This window comes from Hesperophylax consimilis, chromosome 1 (assembly GCF_061612785.1).
Source record: "Hesperophylax consimilis isolate HC1 chromosome 1, BYU_Hcon_1.0, whole genome shotgun sequence".
Classification (NCBI taxonomy): domain Eukaryota; kingdom Metazoa; phylum Arthropoda; class Insecta; order Trichoptera; family Limnephilidae; genus Hesperophylax; species Hesperophylax consimilis.
Genome location: NC_142836.1, coordinates 23,080,125 through 23,107,619, shown reverse-complemented (window position 1 = coordinate 23,107,619; position 27,495 = coordinate 23,080,125). Strand labels below are relative to the sequence as shown.

The following is a 27,495-nucleotide window of genomic DNA, read 5'->3' as shown; positions in this document are numbered from 1 at the left end:
TCATACATAATCAATTTACAAAAAATATAAAACCTAAAACACTGTACAAACACGTATTAAAGTATTTATAAGTACCCACTTTAATTATTGTCAAATCTTAAAATAATTATTTTTAATGATTTCTTATATTCATTTTGATATGTCTTTAATTTTACACTGGAGATTTAACAAATTACATTATAAAAGTCATAAAAATATCCATAAATAAATTTCATAGAAAGTAGAAAAACTTAATGGTGTGAAATACAGACATTGTCTTTTAAAACACAATTAATTAATTTATCAAAATTTTGATGCCGACCAGGTTTCACTTGCACCACAAAGGCTGTACTTATTTACTATTACAGTATATTACTCGTGCTTTTACTGGTAAATTTTAATGGTTACTTCAGTAAGTTGGTATAGTTACGGTTGGTTACCAACCTCTTTTATATCGTTTTTGGGGTAACAAATATTCGTATGATTTCAAAACGTAAATACGGTCACAGAAAAGCATACTGCTAATCCTGGGAATCTGTCATGGCTAGGGTTGCCAGATGGTATCCAAAAGGAGGACATGTCTTCCTTTTAGGTAAGTTTTATGTTTTGTCCTCCCTTACCTACTGTAAGTCCTCCTTTTTGCTAAACATCGATTTTTTAAGTGTTTACAAAGCTTGTGAAAATTACTTGATGGAATGGGTAAAACCAAAGATATTAGAAGAACGAGATATGCTATGTTGGCCGCCGGACCGTAGCCGGAGTACTACCTAATTAGGGTACTTTGAACGGTATCGGGACGTGTACGCACAGAAATCTGTTCTATGTATTAGTGCGGATACCTTAGCGCAAGCGAAGGTGTGCAGTAGTATTGGTGAACAAAACCGGCGACACTCGGCAAAACAATTCCACTCAGTACGAACTGCGCGTAGCACATCTCGTTCTTCTAATATCTTTGGGTAAAACCCTTGGAAGATTTCAAATGTTTTGAGTGGATGAAAGAGAACGAAAACCTAGAATATGATGATTTAGTTTCATGCATTGAGTTCTTGAACATCAGAGGTGTAGAGATTGACGATGTTAAGCTAAACTTAACTTCATTTCTAACTTGATTTCATTTCTTAAATCAAAATCAGATGAAGATGAAGCATATTATGATTTGAAGTTGCACGAGCAGTGGACAATCTACCAGTGTTGAAAACATTGAATGTTTCTCATAACTGCTCAAGATCTGCGAGTTTTATTTTTGTATAAGCGCAAATAACGCATAACTCAGTGGAGCAAAGAGAGGAATAGACAAAGTGTGCAGTCAGTTAAATCTTTAATTCTTACTAAATACAACTTCAAAAACATGACATGTGAAGATTTTTATAATTATTTGTTAAAAAACCAAGAACTTCTTTCCCAAATTGGTAGCTCAGCTAAATATGATTAAAATAAAGTAAAATAAAGTGAATGTCCTCCTTTCTAACAGAAAATCCTCCTTTTTAGAACCATCTGCCCTACTTTATCAAATTATCATCTGGCAACCCTAGTCACGGCTAACATCTATGATTAGTGACAATCAAGCACCATCAAATGTTGTTTTACCTTCGGTAAAAGAAACGAGGAGCTGATGTGGTGTCTTAAAATGTATGAGAGCTGCCAACAGTTGGCAAAACAGGTAATGAATGTGTTCAAATCCGGATGCCATACCAATACTGATGAAGCATAAGAATATTGCTGTGAAGCATAAGGATATTTATTACACATGTTGTGTGCTTCGTAAGATACCTACCAATTTCCCCTTTTCCTATTAAAGTCCGCCGGCATTTCGAAATTTGAGATCGGCGACTTGTACAATGGATTTTGTTGCTGATCTCCCATGGCTTTCATCTGCTGGGCTGAATTTGCCTCAAATTTCTTGAATTCTTGCCTTGCCTTCCTCAACGCGATGATCTTCCAAATACAAATAGTGAAAACTCCTACTAACAGAACGATCACAGCAGGGAGTAATAGGTTAAAAAATTCCGCCTGCAATAAGATGCTGCAGGTCTTCGGGTAGGCCCTTATCAGGACGTTCCAATTTTTTTGGACCTCGTAGTTGAACCTGTACTGGCAGGTGCCGTTTCCTTCTTCCGTTCGGGCGATGCAGAAAACAGCTTTGGGTGGGGCGTCTGAAAAATTGATATGAGAAAAGTTTGTTGAACCTTCATAGAGAAATGCGATGCGTGCATGCGATCAATGTATACTACTATGACGATCAGTACTCATTCGCTCACCAGCATTCAATAAGGGCTGGCCCTGTGCAAACCCAATTGGAGCTGTCCGCTCCGGGAGCCGACTTGCCAAGGCGCCAAGGACTCGAGGAACTTTCGGCGCTAATAATACCTAACACCGAATAGAGCGCCCTCGAGGTTTTACTAGCGCCATGCGCCATTTGGTTCATGGCCGGCCCAGCGTTCAGTTGGTTTTGTCATTGTACACTAGATACGTGTTGGTATTCGGTTCAAATCCAGTAGAATAAAGACATACAACATACTTCGCTTGAACACTTGAGACTTGAAGTTTTCAGGTTCTTCAAAAAATATGAAGATAATCTCTATTCAAATAGTAATTATATGTAATTCCCAAGACAGAAGAAAAATCGTAAAGTATGCTCCGAAAAATATTTAAAAAACACATCTGGTTGCATTATTTTAAACGTAGTTAAATGAGATGTTTTTTTTAAATGAGATGTTAATCTTTTTTTATTATTTATTAGCGCGTTTCCTCTATCTCTATTGTATTGTATTGTACATATCTACCTTTTAAATCATCTTCCGTAATCTTCTTCTTCATTTTCAATTATTAATTATAGAATCGACAGCCCTGAAATTCTTGCCACAATAAAATTATTTGTACCTTCCAAAAATACGAGACAAAATTCCACCTTTTTCTGTAACAATTTCAAATCTAATTATCATGCGCACATATCGTTAAATCGAATACAAAATTTTGGTAATAAATTTGGTAATGTTGTTGATATATTTAGAGATTCCGTAGCAGTGCTCAAACGAAATCTACATAAACACTTTGCTGAAATGTATGACTTCTCCACTCCATAGTAAAAAACCCATTTTTTAGCTTCTGTTTTTTCACTCTTTTCTTTATGACTTCTTTTATGACTTTTTAACTTTAATATATATGTTTTAACTTTACAAATTAATATTGTAATTTAAATAACAATTCGAATATGATTTTAAGTCCCTATAAATGCTGATTAATTTCAATCCATTTATTTTTCTAAGTAAGTAAAAAAAGAAAAAAAAAAACTGTTCTCCATAATGGTATTCTGTATTATTTGTAAAACATTTATGTACTACAGATATAATAACTATTTTATTTATATATGTACGTAAACTTTTCAATGTAACATAGTTAATGTAATAACTCTAATAACAATGTATGTAAAAGCCCAATGGGCGTTTAAATAAATAAATAAATAAATAAATAAATTTTGAACGCTTATAACGGAGTCTTAACTTACCAGCGTCCTTCCGGACAAGGCTGGATATGACGGTCGAGTTGCTGGTGGCGTCACAAATGGCGGACGCGTTGCTGCCACCCCTGGCAGTTGCCACCGCGCAATCCTCGTACAGCTGGCACATGGGGTTATCACAGTTGGTACAGGTCTCGCAGAAAGTACCCGTGTAGAAATTCTCCAAACGGGAACAGCGGCATTCGCCTGAAATTTTAGTAAATCTAGTTGTTCACAGATGTCATATTTCATGACATTGGTACACTACTAGAGGTTTTCTCCAAAGAGCGGATGTGTGATATGCGGTGAAATCTCAAACAACAGCAATAATGAACTATACAAACATCTATTATGCTCATAGAAACCTTCCCATACTACCCGGGAACTCCCATACATAGCAAAAACAATTGTAATAAATTCAACCAAGACCAAAAAATATAGTGTACTTTGAACAATGCGAAACTAAAAATCCTTATAATTCTCAAAATATACGAGTCAATGTGGGAAATGCACACCTTATACAGGACCCCACCGAGAGACAGCCTGGGTTCTCATTGCCAAGCAAAACCTGGTCCGCCATCAATAGGTTAAGGTGCTCCCATAGCCGCTGCGTCCACATGATGCACAGATGGGGCCTTAAATAGTCGGCGATGTGTGAATGTGGTGCGGTGCAGACCACCGAACATGTGGTCAACGAATGCCCGCTCCATTCATTCCCCGGCGGGATTGATGAGGTCCACATGCCGACGCCTGAGGCCCTAGACTGGCTCGCAGACCTAGATGTCCCCCTCTGACCACCCCACCATACGAAAGAAGAAGAATATACGAGTAGTCTTCAAACCGATACGGTTCCTATATAATTAAACAATATCATTTTAGATCAGATGTACCTACTTAACATGGAGGCGGGTTTGGGTATCGCCGCCCCGGGAACCACTTATTGGCTAACCAACACCTCTGCCCTACATGGTTGCTTATATCAGTATACAGGGTATCGACTAGGTACATATGCTATGCTACAGGATCTGTCAGAACGTACCGGAAAAACTTTAGCCAACGATTCCTGAGTTTCCACGTCACCACTGGGTACAACCTAGCGCATTACGTGATACCATATACTGCGTCCTCCGCAGCATCATACAAACGAAATAGGCGCTTATCACGTATATGGTATGTGGAGGGTCTTTCTTAGAAAGGAGAGGAGGTTCTGAGGAAAAAAAGGTATGAGGGATGGTTAGACGGACGTATCAATCCATCCCTGCCACCGCGGTGAAACGCGATGGGTCGAGATAGGTCAAGTGGTCTCGCCACGCATTAGAGAGCCGACACATTCGCCAAGACATGGACAAACCTCACCCTCATGAATTCCGGCACCCCTGCTAAGACACAAAAGAGATGTCGGTTATCCTTCAAGTAGTGTGGCAGTACGATCGCTCAGGAATCACTGGCTAAAGTCTATCGGTTACGTGCTGATATACACTGGATTTGTATTACCGCAAAGGCATTCGCCCCTGTTGGAGCAAAGATAGCTATCGCCGGGCAGTCTGCACAGCTCCGTGCCCGTGGAGCACGAGCACGTGGGGCCCGACCAGTCCGCCTGGCATATGCACTCCCCGCGCAAGCACGTGCCTTGCTTGGGCCCGCCGCACTCCAGACCGTTTACACTGCAATTTAAAAAATACGTAATCTGAAAGTATGTTGCCTGTTGTATGCTGATGATGCGGTGCTGATTGCTAATAGTATGGATGATCTGCAGTCTCTCATGTCTAGGATGAACGAAGTATGCGTGAAGAATGAGTTAATGATGAATGTAAGTAGGGGGAAGTCCCTTAACGCCGAACGGCAGGTAGTACCGAACGAATATGAAAACTATAACAAATAAGCAAACGAAAACGATCGTTTGTCGTGGTAAAGAAAGAGACAGAGCTAATTAGGTCGCGAGAGGCGCGGCAGCAGTTAGTCTTGCTTGTAGCTCCCGTGAGAGCCGATGCTGTCATTTTCCGCGGGAACGTGACGAATTGTGCATACAAGAAAATACTGATTGTTGCAAGATTTACCTGTGGTGACATTCCTATTAGAGTTAAATTTGTCTTTGGTAAGTATTTTTACAATTTTAGTGCTTAAAACTTGTATTATATAAATATGTTTAGGGTTATTCTTATGTTAATTTTGTTTTATGAGTCCCTACGACCGAACAATGTTTTTTCCCCTATTACCGAACAATTATTTTTCCGCTATTATTTTATTTTAAATAATATTATTGATTCCATTTTATTATTTCAGATAATCTTATACTTTAAATAATAGAGAGACAGAAAAAAGGTGACTGGCAACCCGAAAATTTAAAAGATACAATTGAAAAAGTAGCTATGAAAAATATGTCCTTAAAAGAAGCTGCCTCAAGATATGGTATTCCCACTACTACTTTATATGATAAACTGAAACTTTATAAGAGACGGAAAAGAAATAGAATTAAAATTAATGTTATAGGTTTTAGAATGTCTTGGAAACACACATCGACACACCAAAGACTAAGCTGATAGATGCATTCCATTGACAAGAATGAATTTTTAACTAAGAAATATACTTTTAATTAAGGAATGTACTTTAAAAAAAGTACATTTAAGAAGACAGATTAGACAGAAGACAGATAAAAATACTAAAACTTTGCCATTATAAGAAAACCGTCAAAAATGGGCTCACGAGGCGTGTGCTGATATTCCAGAGTACTCTGATAAGTATATTTGTGATAGATGGTACCTTTATTAGGATTGTTCAGTCATAAGTTCCATTTTATAAGTGTGTTCGGTACTAGGTGCCACAAAATGATAAATCAAAAATTGATGCCAATGATGAGCTTTTTTTCACTTTTAGTTTGTATTCGGTTGATTGTTTGTCGATTTATTTACATGTCTATGATTGTTGTGTACCCAATAATGTGTAATAAATAAATACAAATACATTCATTTTTTTTATTTCTCCCAAGCTAAGGTGTTCGGCACTGCGGGACTTCCCCCCTAAGTCTAAAGTAATGGTGTTTGAAAGAGAGAGTACGAAAACAGTGTGCAATATAGCTGTGAATGAGGAATACTTGGAGCAGGTGGATGAGTTTGTGTATTTAGGAAGTATGTTTACGAGAGATGGTAAGGCTGACAGAGATATTGAAAGAAGGGTAAATGCAGGTAACTCCATTAATAGAGGACTAAACGCAGTTGGCGCTAACAAAAAATTGTCCAAGGAAGCGAAGTTAGCAGTTCACAATGGAGTGCTGGTACCTAATGTTCCTGATGTATGGAAGTGAGAAATGGAACTGGCAAAGAAAGGATGAAAGTTGATTGAATGCTGTTGAAATGAGATCCCTGAAGCGTATGTGTGGTAAAACCATGTATGATCGTGTGAGGAATGTGGAGATCCGCAAAGAGTGCAAGGATGATGTAAGCGTAATGAGTAAGATCAAGAAAGGGACGCTTAGATGGTTTGGGCATGTAGAGCGAATGAGCGATGAAAGGAGTGTAAGGATAATATACGATGCAAATGTGAATGGTAGCAGAAGTCGGGCACGCCCGAGGAAGACATGGCACGACCAAGTGAATCAGATACTTGAGTCGGGCCATGTCAAGAGTCAGAATAATAGAAGAGTATGTATGAGACGATGCATGAATGTGAATGAGGCAATAAATGTGTGCCAAGACCGAGTTGTTTGGTGGTCCCCCCTCTCTGCTTACCCCTGCGGGGAAACGGCGTAGTGGTTAGTTAGTTAGTTAGTTACATATAAAGGAATAACTGAACAAGATGACAATACAAATGTGATCTATACCAATTGCTAGAAAAGCTGGAAAACCGAGATGTCACCAATTTACATACAATCAAAATTCAGTTGGTGAGCACAGAAACGCACATAACCTACTATCTCTTTAGTGGGAGGAACGGTCGACTATCTTGTCCGAATTTCGTAAACAGCGATTAGAATTTAAATGCATTGCGTAGGTACCTACTATGTTAGTATCTGGTTTTGCTACAGCAATGAAACAAATTATTGCAATAGTTTTGTCGGATATTTTCAGAAAAGCACAGAGCCTGTTTCTGGTGTGATTTGGTTTCCAAGTTTTTTTCACCAAAGCATAATTTTTAAATACATCTATATGAGCATTTCAGTTTGGTTTTCGATAATGAATGAATGCAAAGTTTGGAAGCCGAAATTAACCCACTTTCCGACATTCGAACGAGCTGAAACTTAGCAGATAGCCGATGGCAACGCAGTCTATCAACGTTTGGTGTCAATAACGTACACACACGCGGAACATTGGCATTTCTCTGAAAACGGACGATATTACGGGTTGATATTTTATGAATCTTCTTATCAAACCCCGAAACAACATTGACATATTTCTATGTTCGATTTAAAATCAAGAGTTTGTATGTGGTGCATTACTGAGATTTCACGTAAAAAATTATGTCAGAAATACAATTAAAATCCCATTTTTGAAGTCTCCGGTTACTACAATTTCAACTTTTATGGGTACTTTTCAGGTAAAAAAGTAAAATTGGTCCACCGTGTGCCGCCGGCATTATTATTTAGCGTTCTTGCCAAATCTACCGTAAAGCGCCCCCGCCACTCGCTGCCAATTCAGAAAGTCCTCTTACTTGCCGTGCGTCGTGTTATTCTTTTATTTTATTGGATAAGTGATGAAATTTGTGAGTAAATTCAATTACTGTGACAATGCCTGGCTTTACCCACGAAGAACGGCCAGACATGAAAATTTCTTAAATTAGTGAACAGCAACACATTAGTTAAGTTATTAATAGTTATAAATAATGTTATCGTTCAACGTGTTACATTTCATTATTTTAGTACAGTTCTTTTTTTGAATTTGGTTTAAAACATACGATTTTGCACCACATTGTAAACGTCAAATTATCGGCCTTATGTTATTGTTTACATGCTGTTTCCGTGGATACAGGCTAATCACATATGTGCACTTGCTCTCAGCGAGCTTACAGCGAATTTATCGGATAAGTCACGCCAAAGATTTTTAGGAGGTATATCTTTTTCTATGGAAAAAGGGTTGAAATTTCGGAAAAAAATTTTTTACTCCTACCATCATGTAGAATCACCTCCCGAAGTTAGTGCACTTTACCCCAAGACGCCCTGTATGGTATATTATTCCTCCAAGCAGCCCACCTTGTACAGGAGTTAAAATAGTACGTACGGGTTTGTGCTGCATGTCCTGTACTGGCAGTATGCCCCCGTGAAGCCGGGGTCGCACTGACACTCGTCGCACAGACAGTCGCCGCTCAGAGAACAGACCTGGCCGGCCGTACCCTCGGGGTCCTTGCACTTATCAACTAGCTGATTCTCGTTCTGCCCGATCTCGAGGAGATTGCAGTCGCAGTTCTCACCCGACCTGGAAACACATTGAATTTTTGTCACCCCTCTCTCTTTAACACATGAAGTAGAAACTGGACTAGTAGCTCTATGAACAGTACACCAAAAAAGGGTGTTTCTATGTTTTTCTTATTTAATAAATCAAAACAAAATTTCCATCATTATAATTTTTTTTTCAAACCTTCTTCAGGCGGTAGTTAATAAATACACAAGCCGCTCATCTCACTCGCGAATTCATGATATGTTCAGCAACACAATTATAGTAAATAATAAAATTAAAATACGTGTGAACATAATATAATATTTAAAAACATGAACCTAAAAAAATATTCCAAAAACTCCACTTATTCAAAATATTATTTTTTTACTTTCTAGTATGTTAGCAACAATAACATTTCTACATGTAGAAAAATGAGTATTGCTAATTTATTAAAATATCTTCAAAATATTTGTAATCCGGTCAAAAACTGGATTTCAGGCCGTTTCCTGATAAACTTTTAGTATATTCGTAACAAGTGTTCATGCACCTGCATTTGCCTTGTAGTAACCTTTACCTTTCTGCGCAGGGTCTCCGGTTTTTGTCGATTTTGTACCGTTACCGAACCAGTAGGACGACCGGCTCATAGTCGTCCTACGGGCGTTATGATACACGGAAAGCCAATAACAATTTTTTCTATGTTTTCATCTCGTTCCAGAGTGGAAGAAACTATCGGTTTTGCCCTGACCGAAACACTCACTAGTCGAAATGGCTTTAGCTACCTTTAATGACCAGATCTGAATATCTTGGCACTTCCCAAACATATTTCCCTCCCCTACTTTTCCAGCCTTGCAATATTTCCCTAAGGGGGATACCATAGTTCCACTGGCTCTGGGCACTGACTCAGGAACACCACTCGTATCTTCGCGCGCCGTTCTACAACACAAACCATCCCAAACTCCAGGCAACGTTGCGTTTGGATGAGTTGTATTCTACCAGGATGAGATTGCTTGTTGCTTGTTGCTTCTACTCAACTGAGGTTTTCTTTGAGAGTTTCTTTCCTCTTTGTTTATTTTTAGAAAAGGCAGATATTAAAGGAATCATTAACTATCCACTCACCATCCAGAAACACACGAGCATTTCCCGCAAACCAGTTCTGAATTTTCAGGGCACAGACTGGACGCGAACTCCAGGTCGGGCACCTTGCATTCGCACTTGCAGTGTAGATCAATGTCAATCGTCATTTCCTTCCTTCCTATTTGAGCGTCAAATATGTGAATTGTCTTGACCTATGTATAAACAAACAGAACTCGTTAACTTTCAGTGGATCAACCACACCGAAAAGTGTATTAAGATCAAACAGTATCTTCCTATAAATCACTGAATAGATAAGAGGTAGTCTTAATTTCTAGTGAAATGCTTTCCATGTAGATTTGAATGGAAACCTACGTCACCACTGACTTAATAAATTTTGGTTTTAGCCCATTTAGCACGCGCTCCGTCTTTTTTAAGCTTGCGGGACATCGAATATCGCTATTAAAATTTCGTTATCATGTTGTAGCACAGTTCAGCATATTATGAAATTTAAGCCAAGAATGGCTAGACTGGGATCACGAAACACGTCCACATCGTATTATGTTGTAACACAGTTCAACATATGCGAAGAATGGCTAGACTTGGATCACGAAACACGCCCATATCGTATTATGTTGTAACACAGTTCAGCTAATGCGAAGAATGGCTAGACTTGGATCATGAAACACGTCCATATCGTATTATGTTGTAACACAGTTCAGCTAATGCGAAGAATGGCTAGACTTGGATCATGAAACACGTCCATATCGTATTATGTTGTAACACAGTTCAGCTAATGCGAAGAATGGCTAGACTTGGATCATGAAACACGCCCATATCGTATTATGTTGTAACACAGTTTAGCATATGCGAAGAATGGCTAGACTTGGACCACGAAACACGCCCACATCGTATTTCTAGTGTTCTTCTTCATTCTATGGATTTGCAAAATATTTTTTCAAAAATTATTGTAATAAAAAATAAGTATCTACTAATTTTGATTGCGATTTTGTCTGTAACTCGGGTTTGAAGAACTCTAGAAATTGGGTTGGCTTTGAATTTAAGTGACAAATTTCCAAATTGGAACTTTATTTTAATTAATAATACGAATTTATTTTCTTTAATTTTTTAACAGATGTGATTTTTCAAGTTTACTGACGGTGTTCATTTGAAAGCTGAATTTCCGATTGTCTCTAAAATTGAAGCAAATATTTTTTTACAAATACTTTCAGCTTCAGAAATTCTACAACTATAATATTGCGTGATGTCTGATGCGTCTAATCTAGTTGTAAATAAGATTGGATACTTACTTTTCCATTGTCATCTTTAGGGCAAGCGTCCATCGTGATGTTGACGGTGAAACTGTATGTCTCCCCAATCTTTACACCTTCACATTTGGATGTTTCCACAACGGTCCCGTTGTTTCCACAGTCAGCGAAGTAAGTCAACCTGAAGGGCAATTCAGAGTCGTCATCAAAGCTGATGACGCTCACAAAGTCTTCGTATCCTTGCTTAACAAGACTGAGGATGTTGGAACTGTCGTTTGCCAACCTCCCCAAGTAGGTGTGGTCGGGTAGGAGTGCATTGATTTGCTCGTAATATGCCTGCACTTCTTCTGTGACAGCAAATATCACATTGATCTAAAAGAAAAACGTACATCAATTTAAAAAAATTTCATAACAAGTTCTAAGGTTTTGTTTCAGATGAGAGAACATCAAATCAATTAAGTATATTTTTAAAATTATAATTAACTTATTAAAATATTTCTGTAATATTCTATTGATAACTGAAAGAATGTCACCAATATTTAAAGAATTTGAAAATCATTAAACTAAATTATTAGGTTTGTGGTCGAGACTGGAACTCGGAACCTTTATTTAGGGCCAATTATTTCACAGAATTTGAACAATTCGTCAAATCTCAAAGTATATTTCTAATTCTGTAATGGTTCTATTCAAGTTGTTTTACACAGCTGAATCTTAAAAATTTACTTTAAAATTTGATGAATTGTTTAATTTCTATGAAACACTACCATCCCAACCAATTCATTTGCCTCATTTTTTTTGTAACAATCTCCACCTTTTGAAATCTATGACGCGGAATGAATTGGTTAGAATGACATTGTTGGCAGATGAGTTACTTCGGGATATAGTAATTCTGTTCTTTTCTGTGTCTTCCTATTATAATATTATTCTTTGAAGTTTGTTGAAATTCTTTCAATAATCAATTACGTATCAAATTAGATCAGTTTCGTTGCCTTGTACTCATCCAATATCCTATTAATTTGTGCTAACGAAGGATAATCCATGGCGGTAGATTTCGTGTAGTTGCCGTCATTATCTACGTGACATTTTTCATCATTGGGATCGACAACGCCTCCTAAAAATAATGATAATATTGACAGAGATTAATGGACTGCGCTGTGTTATGTTTTGATATGACACTAATACAAAAATTAAAGAGTTGGGTTAGGTTAGGTTAGGTTAGGTAACACCATCCAACCACCCGAGACCAGGCCTCCAAATACTCTTTCTTCCAGCAAGCTTGTTAGAGAGAAGACGTATTTGGTAAAGGTAGTAAGTTTTAATCGGCCATCAACTCACCCAGTTTCCCCATCCCAGCAAAGTGCACCAACCCGTCAGTGGCCAGAATGACTATCTTCCTGGAGTCTTGGTGCCAGCCCAACTTCTCCCCGCAGACAACCACCTGCATGAGCGCCTCCATGGTGGCTTCCAAGTTGTCCAGGTTGCCGGTCACCCCTGTTGTGTTCACTACATGCACAAAGTCAGCGACCTGAGAATTTTCACATTTAAGTATAATATGGTATTAAAAAAATTAAATTTGCTCAATGGGAATCAATTTTTTCCAAATGTTTTATTTCGTGTTTAAAGATTTTTTTAAAGAAAGAAACATAACCGGATAATAATTGAAAATTTCCTACTACCACTACAGTAAGCGGAAAATGTTGCTTGTGTTGTGGTAGAAGACTTAGCCAGTCGAGGAATTGAACTCGACGCGACGCCTGTATGGGACCCAAACGGGATACGAACTCAGCCACTGACCGGCAAGTAGTGTTGTTAAAGTCCCGTTTTAATTCGATTAATTGGCATTTTATCCGTCTGCAAATTTGTGTTACGTTCCGGTTCAGGTTCAAGATGGTGACATTGTTCAATATTTTTGTCCCGTCTGATTTGATTAGATATTAGAGCCTGTGGAAGTATGACACCCCCAACTGGAGTAAGTAACGAGAGCGAAGATAATGGGAAATTAGTTACAACTGCCACAAAGACACGGAAAAGACACGATGATATGATTCTTTTCCATGCTATCCCCTCGGAGTAGGTATGTGGTGTGGGTGAAGGTAGTGGAATATGAACGATTGTATCCATAAAGAAGCGTCGCAGCTTATGGTATTCCAAAATGGTGTTGGTGAAGGGAGTGGAATATGAATTATTACAGTCAAAAAAACACAGAAAAAGCGACGCAGACGAAAAATTTTCTAGGTTGAAGCGCAAACTAATAAATGCTATCGAGTAAACAATATTTATCTATCCCAACAATATTTAGACGAAAATTCTTTAGTATTTTCGCAAAAGGAAATATTTTAGTATTGTTTAAAACAGAAACCTTTAAAACACATTAACTTACCCGGCTAGTAGCCGAGTAAACAAATGCGTCGGATTCCCACTCTGGCTTCACGACATTAAACCACTGCTAGCTTAGTCCTGTATCATTTCATTTTGCAATTTTTTTCTCATTTTGGGACCCGACTCCGGAAGTCCGGCTCCGACCGAGACAACGCGTTACGTCTGTATCGGTACCAAACTTGTCACATTTATTATCAAAAACATAATAATAGTTTTGGTGCCAGTTACGAACGTCTTTTAATCCTTTATTTTTTTGTTCAACAATTTGTCTAAGGAGCGGGGGGGGGGCAGCTGCCCATGGTTCCTACTACAAGCTGCTGTCAAATCTAAATAATGCATATTATCGTACCTATCTACCGGCCTCAACAAAGCTTGATAAAAGATTGCCATTGATGATTGGCTCGTTGTGGACAGGCCGCTCACCACGCTCATTCTTGCCGGAACTGCCCCGTGATAGTGAGGTAAATTGCCCTCGATACGCGGCTTGTATATTTTACCTCACTATCTTGCCGGAACTGCCCCGTGATAGTGAGGTAAATTGCCCTCGATACGCGGCTTGTATATTTTACCTCACTATCTTGCCGGGACTGCTCCGTGATAGTGAGGTAAATTGCCCTCGATACGCGGCTTGTATATTTTACCTCACTATCTTGCCGGAACTGCCCCGTGATAGTGAGGTAAATTGCCCTCGATACGCGGCTTGTATATTTTACCTCACTATCTTGCCGGAACTGCCCCGTGATAGTGAGGTAAATTGCCCTCGATACGCGGCTTGTATATTTTACCTCACTATCTTGCCGGGACTGCCCCGTGATAGTGAGGTAAATTGCCCTCGATACGCGGCTTGTTTATTTTCTTGTTTTAATCATACAGACACCTGTAAATATGGTTATCTTTCTTTATTATTTCACTTTAGATGCCAAATCATCAGGCGAAAACATCTCTGATGTGTCCTTATTTTGAGTTACTATTAATGTAAGTATTTATTATTTATTCATACATTATTTTTTACTAACAATCATGCATACGACATTGGAGGGTCTAGAATCGTTTTAAAAATAAACGAACCTTATTTTTATAAGAAAATTATAGTCCAGACTAAGCTAAGGAGGTTAAACAATCAGTTTCCTCACACAGCCTTTCGAAAAGGGTGGGTACCTTCCAATGCCATTAATGATTTTTCTTGGACAAAATTTGAACAGTTTAATTATCGTTATTTGAACAAAGTTCTGACTTAAGTAGGTAGGTGTTTAAAGATCTACTTCCAAATCGTATGATTTCAGAGAAAATTCTGGTTTTTATTTATTAAATAAGATACAATTAGAAATATACTTACGGTTCACAGAACCTATCGCATTGGTGGGCCTCGGGAATATCTAGTGGGGTTTGTCCCCACCGACCCCCTGTGAAGTAAGTAGTAAATTGAGTATTTACCTTGTCGGTGAGGTTTAGCCTGTGCTTGAAGGCGTAAGTTGGGCCGCAGATGCCAAGCTCGGTGGAGCAAGGGTTCAGGGTATGTCGCCTATCCATATTGGCGTACGGCAACAGTGGCTTGTCGGCGAAACTGCCAAATCCTAATCTAAACAAACCATTTAATAAAATAGAAAATAAAGTTAGGTAGTTGATATTAATAGGTAGTTGGTATAAAAAATAAAAATAAAAATTGATTAGATTGAGAATTGTGTTCTGCTTTTCCTGTCCAGAAAGTGGAGACGACAACTCTATCAACCTAAAATGCATTGTCATCGACAACGAGTCTATCTGCCGAGTTACAGCTCGATGAGATGTCGGGAAGTGAGTTAATTTCCACTTCCAATATTTGCAAAGTCAAATTCAAAAAATACCGATTTCGGTTTGAATATGTCTGTCTGTAACTCCGGTTCAATGAGCTCTAGAACTCTGGCTTTGAATTTTAGTGTCATCATTTACATTAATTAAAAACACTTTTTTAGATTTTGTATCTGTAACTCTGGTTCAATGAACTCTAGAACTCGGACTTGCTTTGAATTGAATTTAATGTTTAATTCATCATTTTCAAGTGTTTGCTTGGAGAATTCAGACTTTTTTCACGGCGATAGAGTACCTACTATAATTTAATGTTTTTAACAGAAATTTATTTAAATGCTATTTTTAAAATTGTAACTGATTTGTAGAGAATAGGCGTGAATTTTCACTAGGTAAAAGTAATACACGTCAAAGGTGAACCTATCGACAGTACAAAAATAAATCACATAAATATCACAGGGTAATTCTTGTTAATTTCGGCAGTGGCACTAATATAGCAATTATACATAAAACAATAAACACAATAATAAAAAACGTTAGAAGATGAACCTACTGACAAGAAAAAAATGCAAGGAACACAGAAATTCAATTGGGTTTTTACATTTGGTTATTATAATAAACATGTATTGCTCTGTCTCAGAAGTTATTAAAAATCACACAAACTAGAAACGATTTTATTTTTAAATTTCGTTTTTTCACATTTTTAATGACAAAAAATTAAAGTTGGAAAATGTCATTAAATTATGTATGATTTGAGATTTTCACGGCCAAAAGTATTATAGTGATTTGTTTTGGGGGTATTACGCCGTGTTGCGCTACCTCCTTCTTTAGCCAACGTTTCGGACAGCATTGCAGTGTTACCATCATCAGGGCAGATGTCTAATCTGACAGATCACATTACTGTCTGCTCTGATGATGGTAACACTGCAATGTCAGGGCAGATGTATAATGTGATTGTAATAATAAGTGATTACAATCACATTACACATCTGCCCTGATGATGCTAACAGATGGTTCCTCCTTCAGGGCTCTCACTAGGACTCTATTTTTTTGGTTAAACGACTCTACATTTATTATAAAAAGAATTTAGAACCCTAATGTCCCTGCATAGTGATAAGGCTGCAGGATGTCTACAATATACACAAAAACAAAATTAACCGTATTAAAATATGTACAGGTAAATAAAATAAGCCTAAAATGGACGTAGCAGCTACTTAAAGACTTGGCCATCTGTAGAGATAACAAAATAAGAATTAAGGTGAAAAAGAAAACACATTACACACAATCATGTTTTCATTGTAGGAATCTACATTTGAAATATACCAACAAATACAACAATTTTAATTAATCTAAAAGGTTGATGTAAAAGGTATCTTCATCAAATACAAAAATTAAACGTACAGCACAGCCTACCTGAAACGGTCAGTAAGATCCTTGAGGGCCACCGGGAGATCACTCTTCAGCGAAACTAGAGTTTCCTTGTCGTCAGCCATAGACCAGGTCAGGTCCATCAAGTAGTACAGGTCCAGGGGGAAGTTCTTAGAGAGGCGGTACTCAAACGACACCGAATGAGTTTCCCCTATAATTTTTTTTTTAAAACAGTAAAACAAATATAAAGTGATGCTGTCAACAACAGTAGGGAGTAGTGTCATTCACCGGTGTAAATCATGTACCAGTTACCCAAGTTGCTATTCTAAAACCATTATATATTAAAGATCTGTCATTTTTGTATTGCATATCAACATCATTTATTATTATTAATGGTACTTCGTACATTTTTATTTTAAAAAAAGGTACCAAAAGGTAAAGACAAACGTACCAAAGGTATTGCTTTGGTACCTTTGAATATAAGGATAATCAATATTGACGAATTAGTGACGGAATGAAATTGGTTTATTTTCATCAACCAACAATTTTCAAAATTTACCAACCGTTAAATTATTTTTTGTGCTTTTGTGCGAAACTGTCTAGAATTATTCTAAAATATAATTCCCCGGTTTGGTCTCCACTTTAGAATATGATGTTCACTGTCTTTGGAAAGAGTGTAAAATATATATTTTTATTATTAACTATAAAATAGGAATAATGGTAATGAATTAATATATTTTTTATTAAATGAAACAAAGCTTACGAGACGAGTAATTTTTTTAACAAACGACCATTATCCATAGACTCAATTTGTTTGTCTCAAAAATCGGCGTCTCCCTTTAAAAATATGAAATAAACGGCGATAGAAAGAAAAAATACCAAGCTTTACATTCAAATATAAAAATCAAGAAGAGAATAATTAAAATATACAACTCTATGAAACCAAGGTTCCGACCGCAATTTGAGAAAAAAATATGAAATTTTTTTATTATATGAAAAGTGAGGTAGCAGTAATTTTTATAATAAATTTATCTAATAAAACTAGTTTTTTCATAATGAGTAATTGTAGTTCTTTTTTGGTTTAATTTTAAAATTTTAAAATATAATAAATAATACCTACGTTTATTTCTAATAATACAAATTGAAAGAGTATTTCATCAGCTTTCAAAAAAAAAGATATTAGTTTTCGGATACGTTTAGAAATATCCAATTTACTTGGATTTTATTAAAAAAGCGAAAATAGACAGAATTTCTCCTCAATATGTCAAAGACCTGAAGGATTAATGCCATTATTGACTGTCCTGATTTAATTTTCATATACGTATTAGAACCATTATTTCTTATACGTACGAGAAACACTAACTTTGTATATCGTACAATATTGGATTAAATCACCGATGCAATATTGTATTTGTATGTCTTTCTCAAAAGAATTGTGTTTTTATACGGACAAAACTATTTATTCATATTCATATTGGGTATGTGAGTGCGCAAACTAATAATTCGTCTTAATATTTAAAGCATAACTTGCAAAAAGTGTATTTTCATAAAATAAATAATTTCACACCATTGTACGTTACGTTTACAGTTTGCAGTTTACGTTACAGGTTGATCTATGTACCTTGTTTTAGTCCCATTGTGATTTTTTGTGGTTTTATTTGATTAGCTGCGTGTGTGGAGTTCATGTCAATAAGGGGGGCATCTTCGTTGTAGTAAACATACGTCTTTTTTCCGGCCACGGTGCTGTTCGTTGGACACCCGTCCCTGCGAAGACTAAGATGCAAACAATTAAACAAAATATGTATATCACAGCAAGATACTATATAATATAATATTTTGTTTTTATATTCCTAAATTAATTATTCTTATTTAAAATGCTTTTTAGTTTTAAATTTTGTATGCACACGTCCATTTGATGTACCTACATCAAACTAAAGATCTTTTAACATTTGACAGGTCTCAGTTCTACGCTGATTTTCGGCCCGTTTCAGCTTTTGACTAAATTGTTTTCAGCTGCCAAGCATGACATGGTGCTCTATAAAAATGAAATGTTTATGAATAATATTTAATGAAAAATGCGAAAATATTCGGATTTTCGTGAACACTTGTTCCGACATCGTGATAATACTCTTAATTTTACTTAATTTACCGAAAGTTTATCAGGAAACCTGTTATTCATTCGTAATTCCGGCCATCCCGTTTTTAACCAGATTACCAATAATTTGAAGAGATTCTTAATAAATTAGCAATACTCTTTTTTTATTCGTGTTTTGTAAACATGTGATGATTTATTTACTTTTCTTCCGAGTTGCAAGCGGGTTTATTGGATTGAATGAAAGGGTGGTCATCGCACCAGTAGCAGAAATCAGCGGCAGAAACACAGGTCATGCAGTCCTCCTTCTCTGCGCACACAACACTCTTGTACACGTCATCTGTATGGGAAAAGGCAAATAAATAAGTAACAAAAATTTGTTTCAAGGGATTTTTCAAAAATGTTAATGAAACTGTTTGAAGTGAGATAAGGCTTAGTTACTACCGGGGTGTTATTTATCCAGCGTGCATGGAAAAATATATGAAATTGCAAGAAAATAGTCCAAATTCGTGTGTTGTTGTTTTGAAAATAAATGAAGGGTTCGAACTACCTTGGAAGCAAGAAGTTGTTGGTGTTTTGCGCGTACATAATCTCGTTTTTAAGTATCGCTGTATAGCTATATTATAATTGTCTTGTGTGCTCCTTCACAGATAAGGAAGATATTCGCTCTTTTGGAAGTGATTGGTCATTTCGTTTTCCTTCCATACCTTGTTCTTTCGAGTGTAATTAATAGGAGATCACATTTTTTAAAGAAAAGCGACACTTCGTTTTCTTTATGGTTTCCAGGGAAATTCGGCCGTTTTCGAGCGGGGTTGGAATTATTGTTGAAAATTACAGCTTGCGCATACTCTAAATCTAGTACCCATTCTTTTCAACATATTTATAAATGACGTTACAAATGTATAAACGTGTCTTTATTTTAATGTTCGCAGATGATATGAAAATTTACCGAATTATTGACAATATTAATGACTGCTTATTATTACAATCAAATCTCATTAGCTTTTCTGATTGGTGTATCCTAAATAAATTAACCCTTAATGTAAAAAAGTGTCAATTCATGAAATTTTATAGGAAGAAAAACCCATTGATTTTCACATACTGTATGAATAATCAAGTCTTAGTATCTGTACCCGAAATAAAAGACCTGGGGATAATATTTGACACAAAATTAACATTTATCTCCCACATTAACAATATAACCACTAAAGCGATGCAAATGTTGGGTTTCATATTAAGAACTTCAAAAGATTTCAAAAACTTTAAAAATATTGTATTCATCCATTGTCAGAAGCCATTTAGAATTCAACTCAACCATTTGGAATCCATTTTACAATATTCATGAAAAATCTATCGAGCGAATCCAACATAATTTTTTACGAAACATAAATTATAGATTAGGTATTCCTATTGAAAACATTAACTACACCTCACTGTTGAAAGTGATGGGCCTTGCCACATTAAAAGAAAGAAGAGTATGTTCTGATCTCTTTTTTCTTTATAAAATTGTTAATAACATGTTTGACTCCCCTGAACTCCTTAGGTTGATCGACTTTCATGTGCCTAGTAGAACGGTTCGTCAGAAGGTACCTTACCATTGTAACATTGCAGGTACCAAAGCAGAAATAAATTCAGTAATTAACCGACTACACAGTGCAGGGAATAAATATTGCGTGAACACTAACGGTACTGAATGTCTATCAGCCTATAAACACATTATTATTAAATCTGTATGTCAAATATGAACTTGACAAACATTAAACGGAGTATGTGCGAACTATTTCTACTACTCTGCAAACTATTTTTATACTTTCCTATAATCATTATCATTGATTTGGAGGATTTTGGCAGATTCTCTATTTTTCATCTCAATTATTTGTACATATTTTTTAAAATTTTTTATTGTTTAACTTATAACATTGTTACATTGTACATAAAATTAGGTAATAGTGAAAAACATATGTTATCGAATTTCTACTCTTTTGTTAACTCGGATATTTTTTTATATAACCTATATTTATCATATAAGATATAAGATCTGTATAATTTAAAAAAAAAATAAAGATCTACATTATTATCTGTAAAAGCCCTATAGGCGTTTAAATAAATAAATAAATATATTGTAAAGTAACAATCTAGGATCCGTACATTATATATATATAATCAATTCATTTTTTTTTTACCTAAAAACTACATTAAAACATTGAATTTAAAATATAATAATAAGTAAACGCACTTACACCCTGTATAATATATTTCTAATCGTAGGTGGACCCATCTGCCCGTCGACCCTTCCTACATATGGCCGTTAAATGCATGACGACTTTAGTTAATTACACTACATATGGAGACTATCTCTCTCTTATTGGTAATTTTAGTTTTACGAGATTTCAAAATACAGTACACAATAATTTCTCATCGTATATCTTTGAACGACTATGGAACCCCTTTGTGCAGCTATGGAAGCTATTGGCGGTGGGCGTATACAAAATTATAAATCCGTGTGGATTTGCAGGGCCTTAAGTACCGGGCGTCTACATTTTGCCTAGCGGTGAAAACCAATTTCCAAAGGGTTTCTAACAAGCCTCTTCCTGTACCAGCGACTACATTTATAATATCATATTTTCAAGAATGAAACTAGTGCAATGTTGTCTCTAATGAGTCTGTAGTTGTGAACAATCATAGTGGCCAGTAACAACATGTTACAGAAATATATATTTTTTGTGATTGATTAAAAAATTGTCTCTATAAAGAAAAATGCCAATTACATTTTTAACTCCAAATAAGATAAGGAATCTCTGGTTAAAATTTATCGCGCATGTCCTATCACCTAACACACCCTGTATACTCGTATGCACAATGCTGACAAAGCAATACATAATTATTTTACGAAGACATTTTTATCATCAGGTTCCCGGAAAATTTTATTTTGAGGACTACCTGGAAAACTGTTAGATTACAACAAATATTCAGAAGAATATAAATATATATAATGAAGATAAGGTATAGTTAACACTAAGCACGAAAAGACACACGCCACGCACCGGTTTTGCCGGAGATTTTGAGTGAAATTCTCGGTAATACAGTTTTGCAGGCAATAAAAACATTTAATGGTAATAATCACATTTAATTTAAATATTATTTTTTTTCAACGTCGCTGCCTGAAGCTGTCAATATCGACTGGTTATTCCCTGTCTTCCATATTAGGGACGACTAATCTATATAGGCGAACACCATCTATAAATTAGTAAAATAATAGGATGGTTCATCCTTTTTTTTAGCACTTTTCTTGAAACGATGTTTGAAATCAGTAAAAAAAAATGTTTCCCCCCTTCCACATTTAAGTTCTCCGCCACCCAATTGTAGCCCTTCACCTGCATCCATTTGCTCTCGAAGTTACACTCTGGGAGCTCTCAAACGCCCCCTTAAAAAAAATTCACTATGTTGAGGAACCGCCCACCCCCCCCCCCCCCCCCCCCCACCACCGAACCGACCGTAACTGCCCGACACTTTTTGAAAGTATTTAGATTTTTTTAAATCACAGGAGAGAAAAATGCCGGCATTTCGCTCCGGGCGCTGATAATACCCAACACCTTATGATACGTATACATACGCGAGCCGAACTGCCGAGCTAAACCTCAACTTATGGGAAAGGAACGAAGCAACCGAAAATGGCGCTAAACGCCGCTTGCAGTTGCTTCATTCCCTTCCCGTAATTCGTGGCTTGGCTCGCGTTTCTGTTCGCCAATGTATACGTACCATAATACAGAGCCACACATTTTAAATCAGGAAAGAGGAAAACCTTACCTTGACCATAAGCAAATAATATATTTGCAAATAGGATTATAATAATGATGGAGTAAGTTCTTGTTTTCATTATATATTAAAATTAACAAAATAACCAGACATTTAAAACATTTAACACTTTAGCGACACAAGTTGCCAGCAAAAAAGATAAATTTTACTCATTCAAAATGGAGCCAATGTAATCATGTAACGCAGTGCTCCTCAACCAGTGTAACGCAGCTGTTAGGTATGTCGTTGCGCATTGCAGTGAAAGATAAAAATTGTCCGTCCCACAAACATGATGACGCAAAATCACAGAACAGATTCTGTGCACAAAACAATATGCACAGAATCTGTTCTGTGGTATTTCGCAGCATTTAGACCAGTCATTCTCAAAGTGGTCTATATATATGTATATATATTTCTTACTTTTTTGTTCTATAGATTTCGATCTACAGGAGGTCCATGATAATGAAAAAATGTTGGGGTGCATGAGATATAAATCAACAACCATTGATAATATATGTATGTATACATATATAAAATATTTCTAATATAATTATTTTATTAATTTCATTTTGCGCCCAGTCGGGCTTTTGCTTAGAATCATATTTTTTTAAATAATTAGACACTAACAAGGATAGTTTTTTTTTTCAGAGTTAGTCAGCATGTATTTATCTATGCGTACATATAAACTACCATTTTCAGACATTACCTGTTGTGTAGTTCAAAACACGTGTATTGGTCCTTACTGTTTTACACTAGGGACTAATACACGTGTTTTCCCGAGGCAACGTTTTCTCTATAAGCCGTGTTCCAAGCTCATACATCAAAACTTATTTGGGCAGTAATGAAAAAAAATTTCAATATCGTGTAACACTTGATATCTTATTATGCATGAGAACTTCAAATAATAGTCTGTAAATCTGTTTAAAACTGTTTATTGATGATTCAATCACAAATTGACGTAACTAGCAGTTCTTTATATGTCTTCTCCATCGCTCAATCGGCGAAAGTAGTTGCCATTACAACCGGAAACCCTTCCTCGTCTTATATTTTTGCTAGGCTGCTAATTCGGCCTCATTGCTGGCCACGTATAAATAAATGGGCGTTACAATCGTAAATATCATAATACTTAAAAATTAATACAGATTTTTTCCGGAGTGATTCAGCATGTATTTGTCGAAATTTGACTATTGCGCACACGAATAACTGTAATAAGAACGCGATAAAAAAATTCGCTGTGAGTCCGAATGTAAACAATTTTTTTTTTTACATCATTGCATTTTTAAAATCGATCTTCGTGACCATGAACAGCTAAAGCCAAAAGACGAGAATGGTTACATCGCTGTTTATACGAATGTGTAGTTTCGAATAAGATCTTCGTGACCATGAACAGCTAAAGCCAAAAGACTTGAATGGTTTATATGGCTGTTTATACGAAAGTGTATTTTCGAATAAGATTTTCGTGAACGTGAACTCGTAGTCAGTACATGAGAATGGTTTATCTCTCCTGTGAATAGGTATGAAAGCGTCAAGAGTCCCAACTGCTCCCAACGGGCCAGTGAGACTATGGCTTCCCCAGTTGGGGTATGTTTTGAGGCTGAAAATAGTGGGAAGGGGAAGGAGATGGGGAAGAGGAATGTGGGGGAAGTACCTGGCTTATCAGATCTGGTCACCAAACACGGTCAAAGCCATTTCAAGCAAACGTTTCAATTTGAATGGTTGTCTTATACCAGGGCGATTCTGAGAGTATCTTCCACTCTGGAACGTGCCATAAATATACTATGTATATATATTATTTAAAATGAGTAAATTGTGAAACACAAATTAATAAAATTTAATTTAATTGCCACGCCGAAATTTGAACCCGCGACCTCCGGTTTGCTAGTTGAGAGCCTTGCCCCTCGACCACGGAGACATAAATATTTGAAAATTATGTGTAAAATTTGTGTTTTTCTACCCATTCATTTCTTTCTAACACTATGTTAATTTTGGTGTGCCGCGGCATTCTGGGAAGAACCTTGCTGTGTCGTGGGTGAGAAATGGTTGCGGAGCCCTGATGTAATGTAACCCTAACGATGTCAATGGCGATAATTTCAGATAAGATAATAAAATAGATAAGAGATAAACGTACTGAACATGGTACGATTTGAAAAAAATATTTGGAAGTTTTATTTACGTTCTTTCGTATTGGGCCGATAGTAGAACATATTTAAATTCGAATGAATTCTTTAAAAAAACTTTACAAATCATTTTTAGAACCTTTGTTGTTAAAATTTAAATGTATTAATGTCATGTACTATGTACCCTCGGAGGAATATCTAATTTTATGTCTATGCTTTTTTAAAAGCACGTTTTTACCTGTCGCACATGAAATCTATATAATGTACGTAAAACTTACGCGTATTGGAATGCAACGTTGTCTCCAAACTTCAAAGCAATCGTTGAAGAACTTTCTAAAATTTAAGTGTTTGAACAATCGAACATTTTTATTTATTTAGGCAGATATATGTTGTAACAGAAACAAAATAATTTTTTTTATTGGTGCCCTTTTTTACTCATTTAAAGTACGCTCTACCGTGTTTAAATCGCACTTTATGGAACGCGCGTTTTTTAAAGTTACCATGGCAACATCAACAAATCAACAAAATGTGAAGTCTAAATGTCAACTTTTAACTATAAATCTGACAGGAATATTGTCTATCACGCCTTCTTAGCAACGTCTTCCTTGCTAATTGCCTTCATGAATGCATGCACTTTCACAAATGATTTTAAATCAACCCCTTTATTTATCCTCAACAGACATTGCAATTTCGAATGTATGGCCCACATAGTCGATGCTTTGTACAGTTCCAACATTTTCTGAGGGTAAGCAAGCACAACTCGTTCATCTACATCTACTACGTTTAGCTCCTCCATCCATGTTATGAACCTTTCATATTCTTTTTTATAAACGTCTTTGGATTTTTCAGGTATTAACCGCGATTCTGCTTTGGTATTTAAATTATGAATGTTAGAACTCATTTTACAACACACAATAACTAGTAAAAACTGTAATGTCAACTATTAATCTTATGTGACAGATTGCAAATTAATGTTTGTGTTTTTCATTTCCATGACAACAAGATATTGTGATGTCACATCACGAATTCATTAATAGTTCTTATTTCCAAATTTTTAATAATAATATCAATATTTATGTTTTCAAAGTGTACCAATAAAAAAATAGCGTAAAGTATTCGTGGATAACTGGTCTTCAAAACACTTGCTTTATTTCGAGCACTCGGCTACGCCGTCGTGCTCGAAAAATCGCGCGTGTTTTAAAGACCTGTTTATCCACTTATACTTTAATATACTATTTTAGCTACAACATTTGTAAATGCGATTTTTAACTCTAGCTCACTGAAAGGTCACGAGCCGCCCCTGATTATAAGTAGTAAGTACTATTAAAGTGGTATACATATAGAAATTTAAATTTAATGCATTATGTGCTTGACTTGTTCAAGAACATTTTTGTTCGAAAAAATTTTAAATATTATTTTCCTTAGATTTCTTAAATAACCTATACCTTATAAAAGTCCAATAATTTTATAGCAGGTTGTAGTCCTATACTAGTTATATGTAGCTATCCACAAACACTACTCCAGCGATGTAACCGATCGCACTTATAACGAGTTGTATTATAACACTTTCGTACAATTAATTATGTTTTCAAATTATTTGAAGATATAAGTAAAACAATCTGACCATTATTATTTATTAATTGAAAAAATGTATTGTTTCTTTCATAATTTTCACATTGCCTACCTATGTGTTTTATTGTTGTGTTAAAAGCAGAAAAATAAAAACACAATTGATAAACTTTTTTTTATTATAAATGTTTTTATGGTAAATTTGCTGTTGTAAAAATATATTCTCATAAACTTGGGTTTCTTGGATCACATGTTCGAATTTTCTCACGCTATACTTATAGGTAATAGGTACCAGTGGCGGTCGGTGACTTTTCGTAGAAGGGATGCTGGACATCAAATGTTTATACTCGTACTTACTGCGTACTTGATATTAAATATGCACATCTAGACGCTAGCCCACGAACAAGATACAATTAGGTACCATCTAAAATTATCTCCATAAATCCATTAAGCTCCATTACTCAATATTTCCAGTATCCAGAATAAGTTTTTTTCCACAAATGGCCGAGACTCAAAACTTTACCGCATGAATGATTCAATTATACAACCACACAATTCACTATTATCATTTAGAACACGTTGGCGAAATATCCATCTAGTTTTTATTTATTTAAATTATGATTAAAAAGTAAATCGCAGGTTAATAATATTCAATAAGAATTCGGCTCAAATTCAAGCTGAAAGCAAACTGTCAAAGCAGCACGCGCATATTATCCAATGGATTAGTAATAGAGTATACGATTCTGTGCATTATACATATGAGCATTAAAGACGGTTTTTGTGCGTTGGATGCTGTCATTAATATCGTATAAAGTTTATGAAGATATTGGCTTGCGGGTCTCAGTGCGCATGCGCGGAAAGAACGTACGTTCTAGCATTCTTGGATACGGTTTACAGATCGCTTCCACACCGCAGTGTGTTTTACGCGTTTCACAGTATTTTAGAATGTATGTGTATTTAGACTCGCCTGCGCTGTTTGTATAGTGTGTGTGTTGTGCGTACACAGAAACGGGACGATAATATGCACGATGTCTTTTATGTAATAATAATATTTGTATGATTTTTTACAACGCCGTTTTTGTAAAAAAATCACATTAAGGTCGCTGTAGACATATTAAAATATTTAAATTGCAGTTTTGCTATTTACGGCTAGAAGTCCAATCTTTTTACTCTAAAATGCAAGGGATGCGGAGCATCCACAGCATGTATG

General features: G+C 36.0%; 1 protein-coding gene across 1 annotated transcript; it reads right to left on the bottom strand.

The window, feature by feature from the left end:
- Positions 1 to 69: 69 nt before the first annotated feature.
- Positions 70 to 22,750, bottom strand: Itgbn (Integrin betanu subunit). The gene is made up of 13 exons (XM_089637076.1): positions 22,612 to 22,750; positions 19,009 to 19,144; positions 18,334 to 18,485; positions 16,758 to 16,923; positions 14,994 to 15,138; positions 12,516 to 12,705; positions 12,170 to 12,291; positions 11,223 to 11,552; positions 9,958 to 10,127; positions 8,686 to 8,880; positions 4,970 to 5,139; positions 3,485 to 3,682; positions 70 to 2,132 (listed from the first exon to the last, which is right to left on the bottom strand). Exons 1-13 carry the CDS (start codon positions 22,679 to 22,681, stop codon positions 1,750 to 1,752), a joined length of 2,427 nt encoding a protein of 808 aa, XP_089493202.1. The 5' UTR covers positions 22,682 to 22,750; the 3' UTR covers positions 70 to 1,749.
- Positions 22,751 to 27,495: the final 4,745 nt, after the last annotated feature.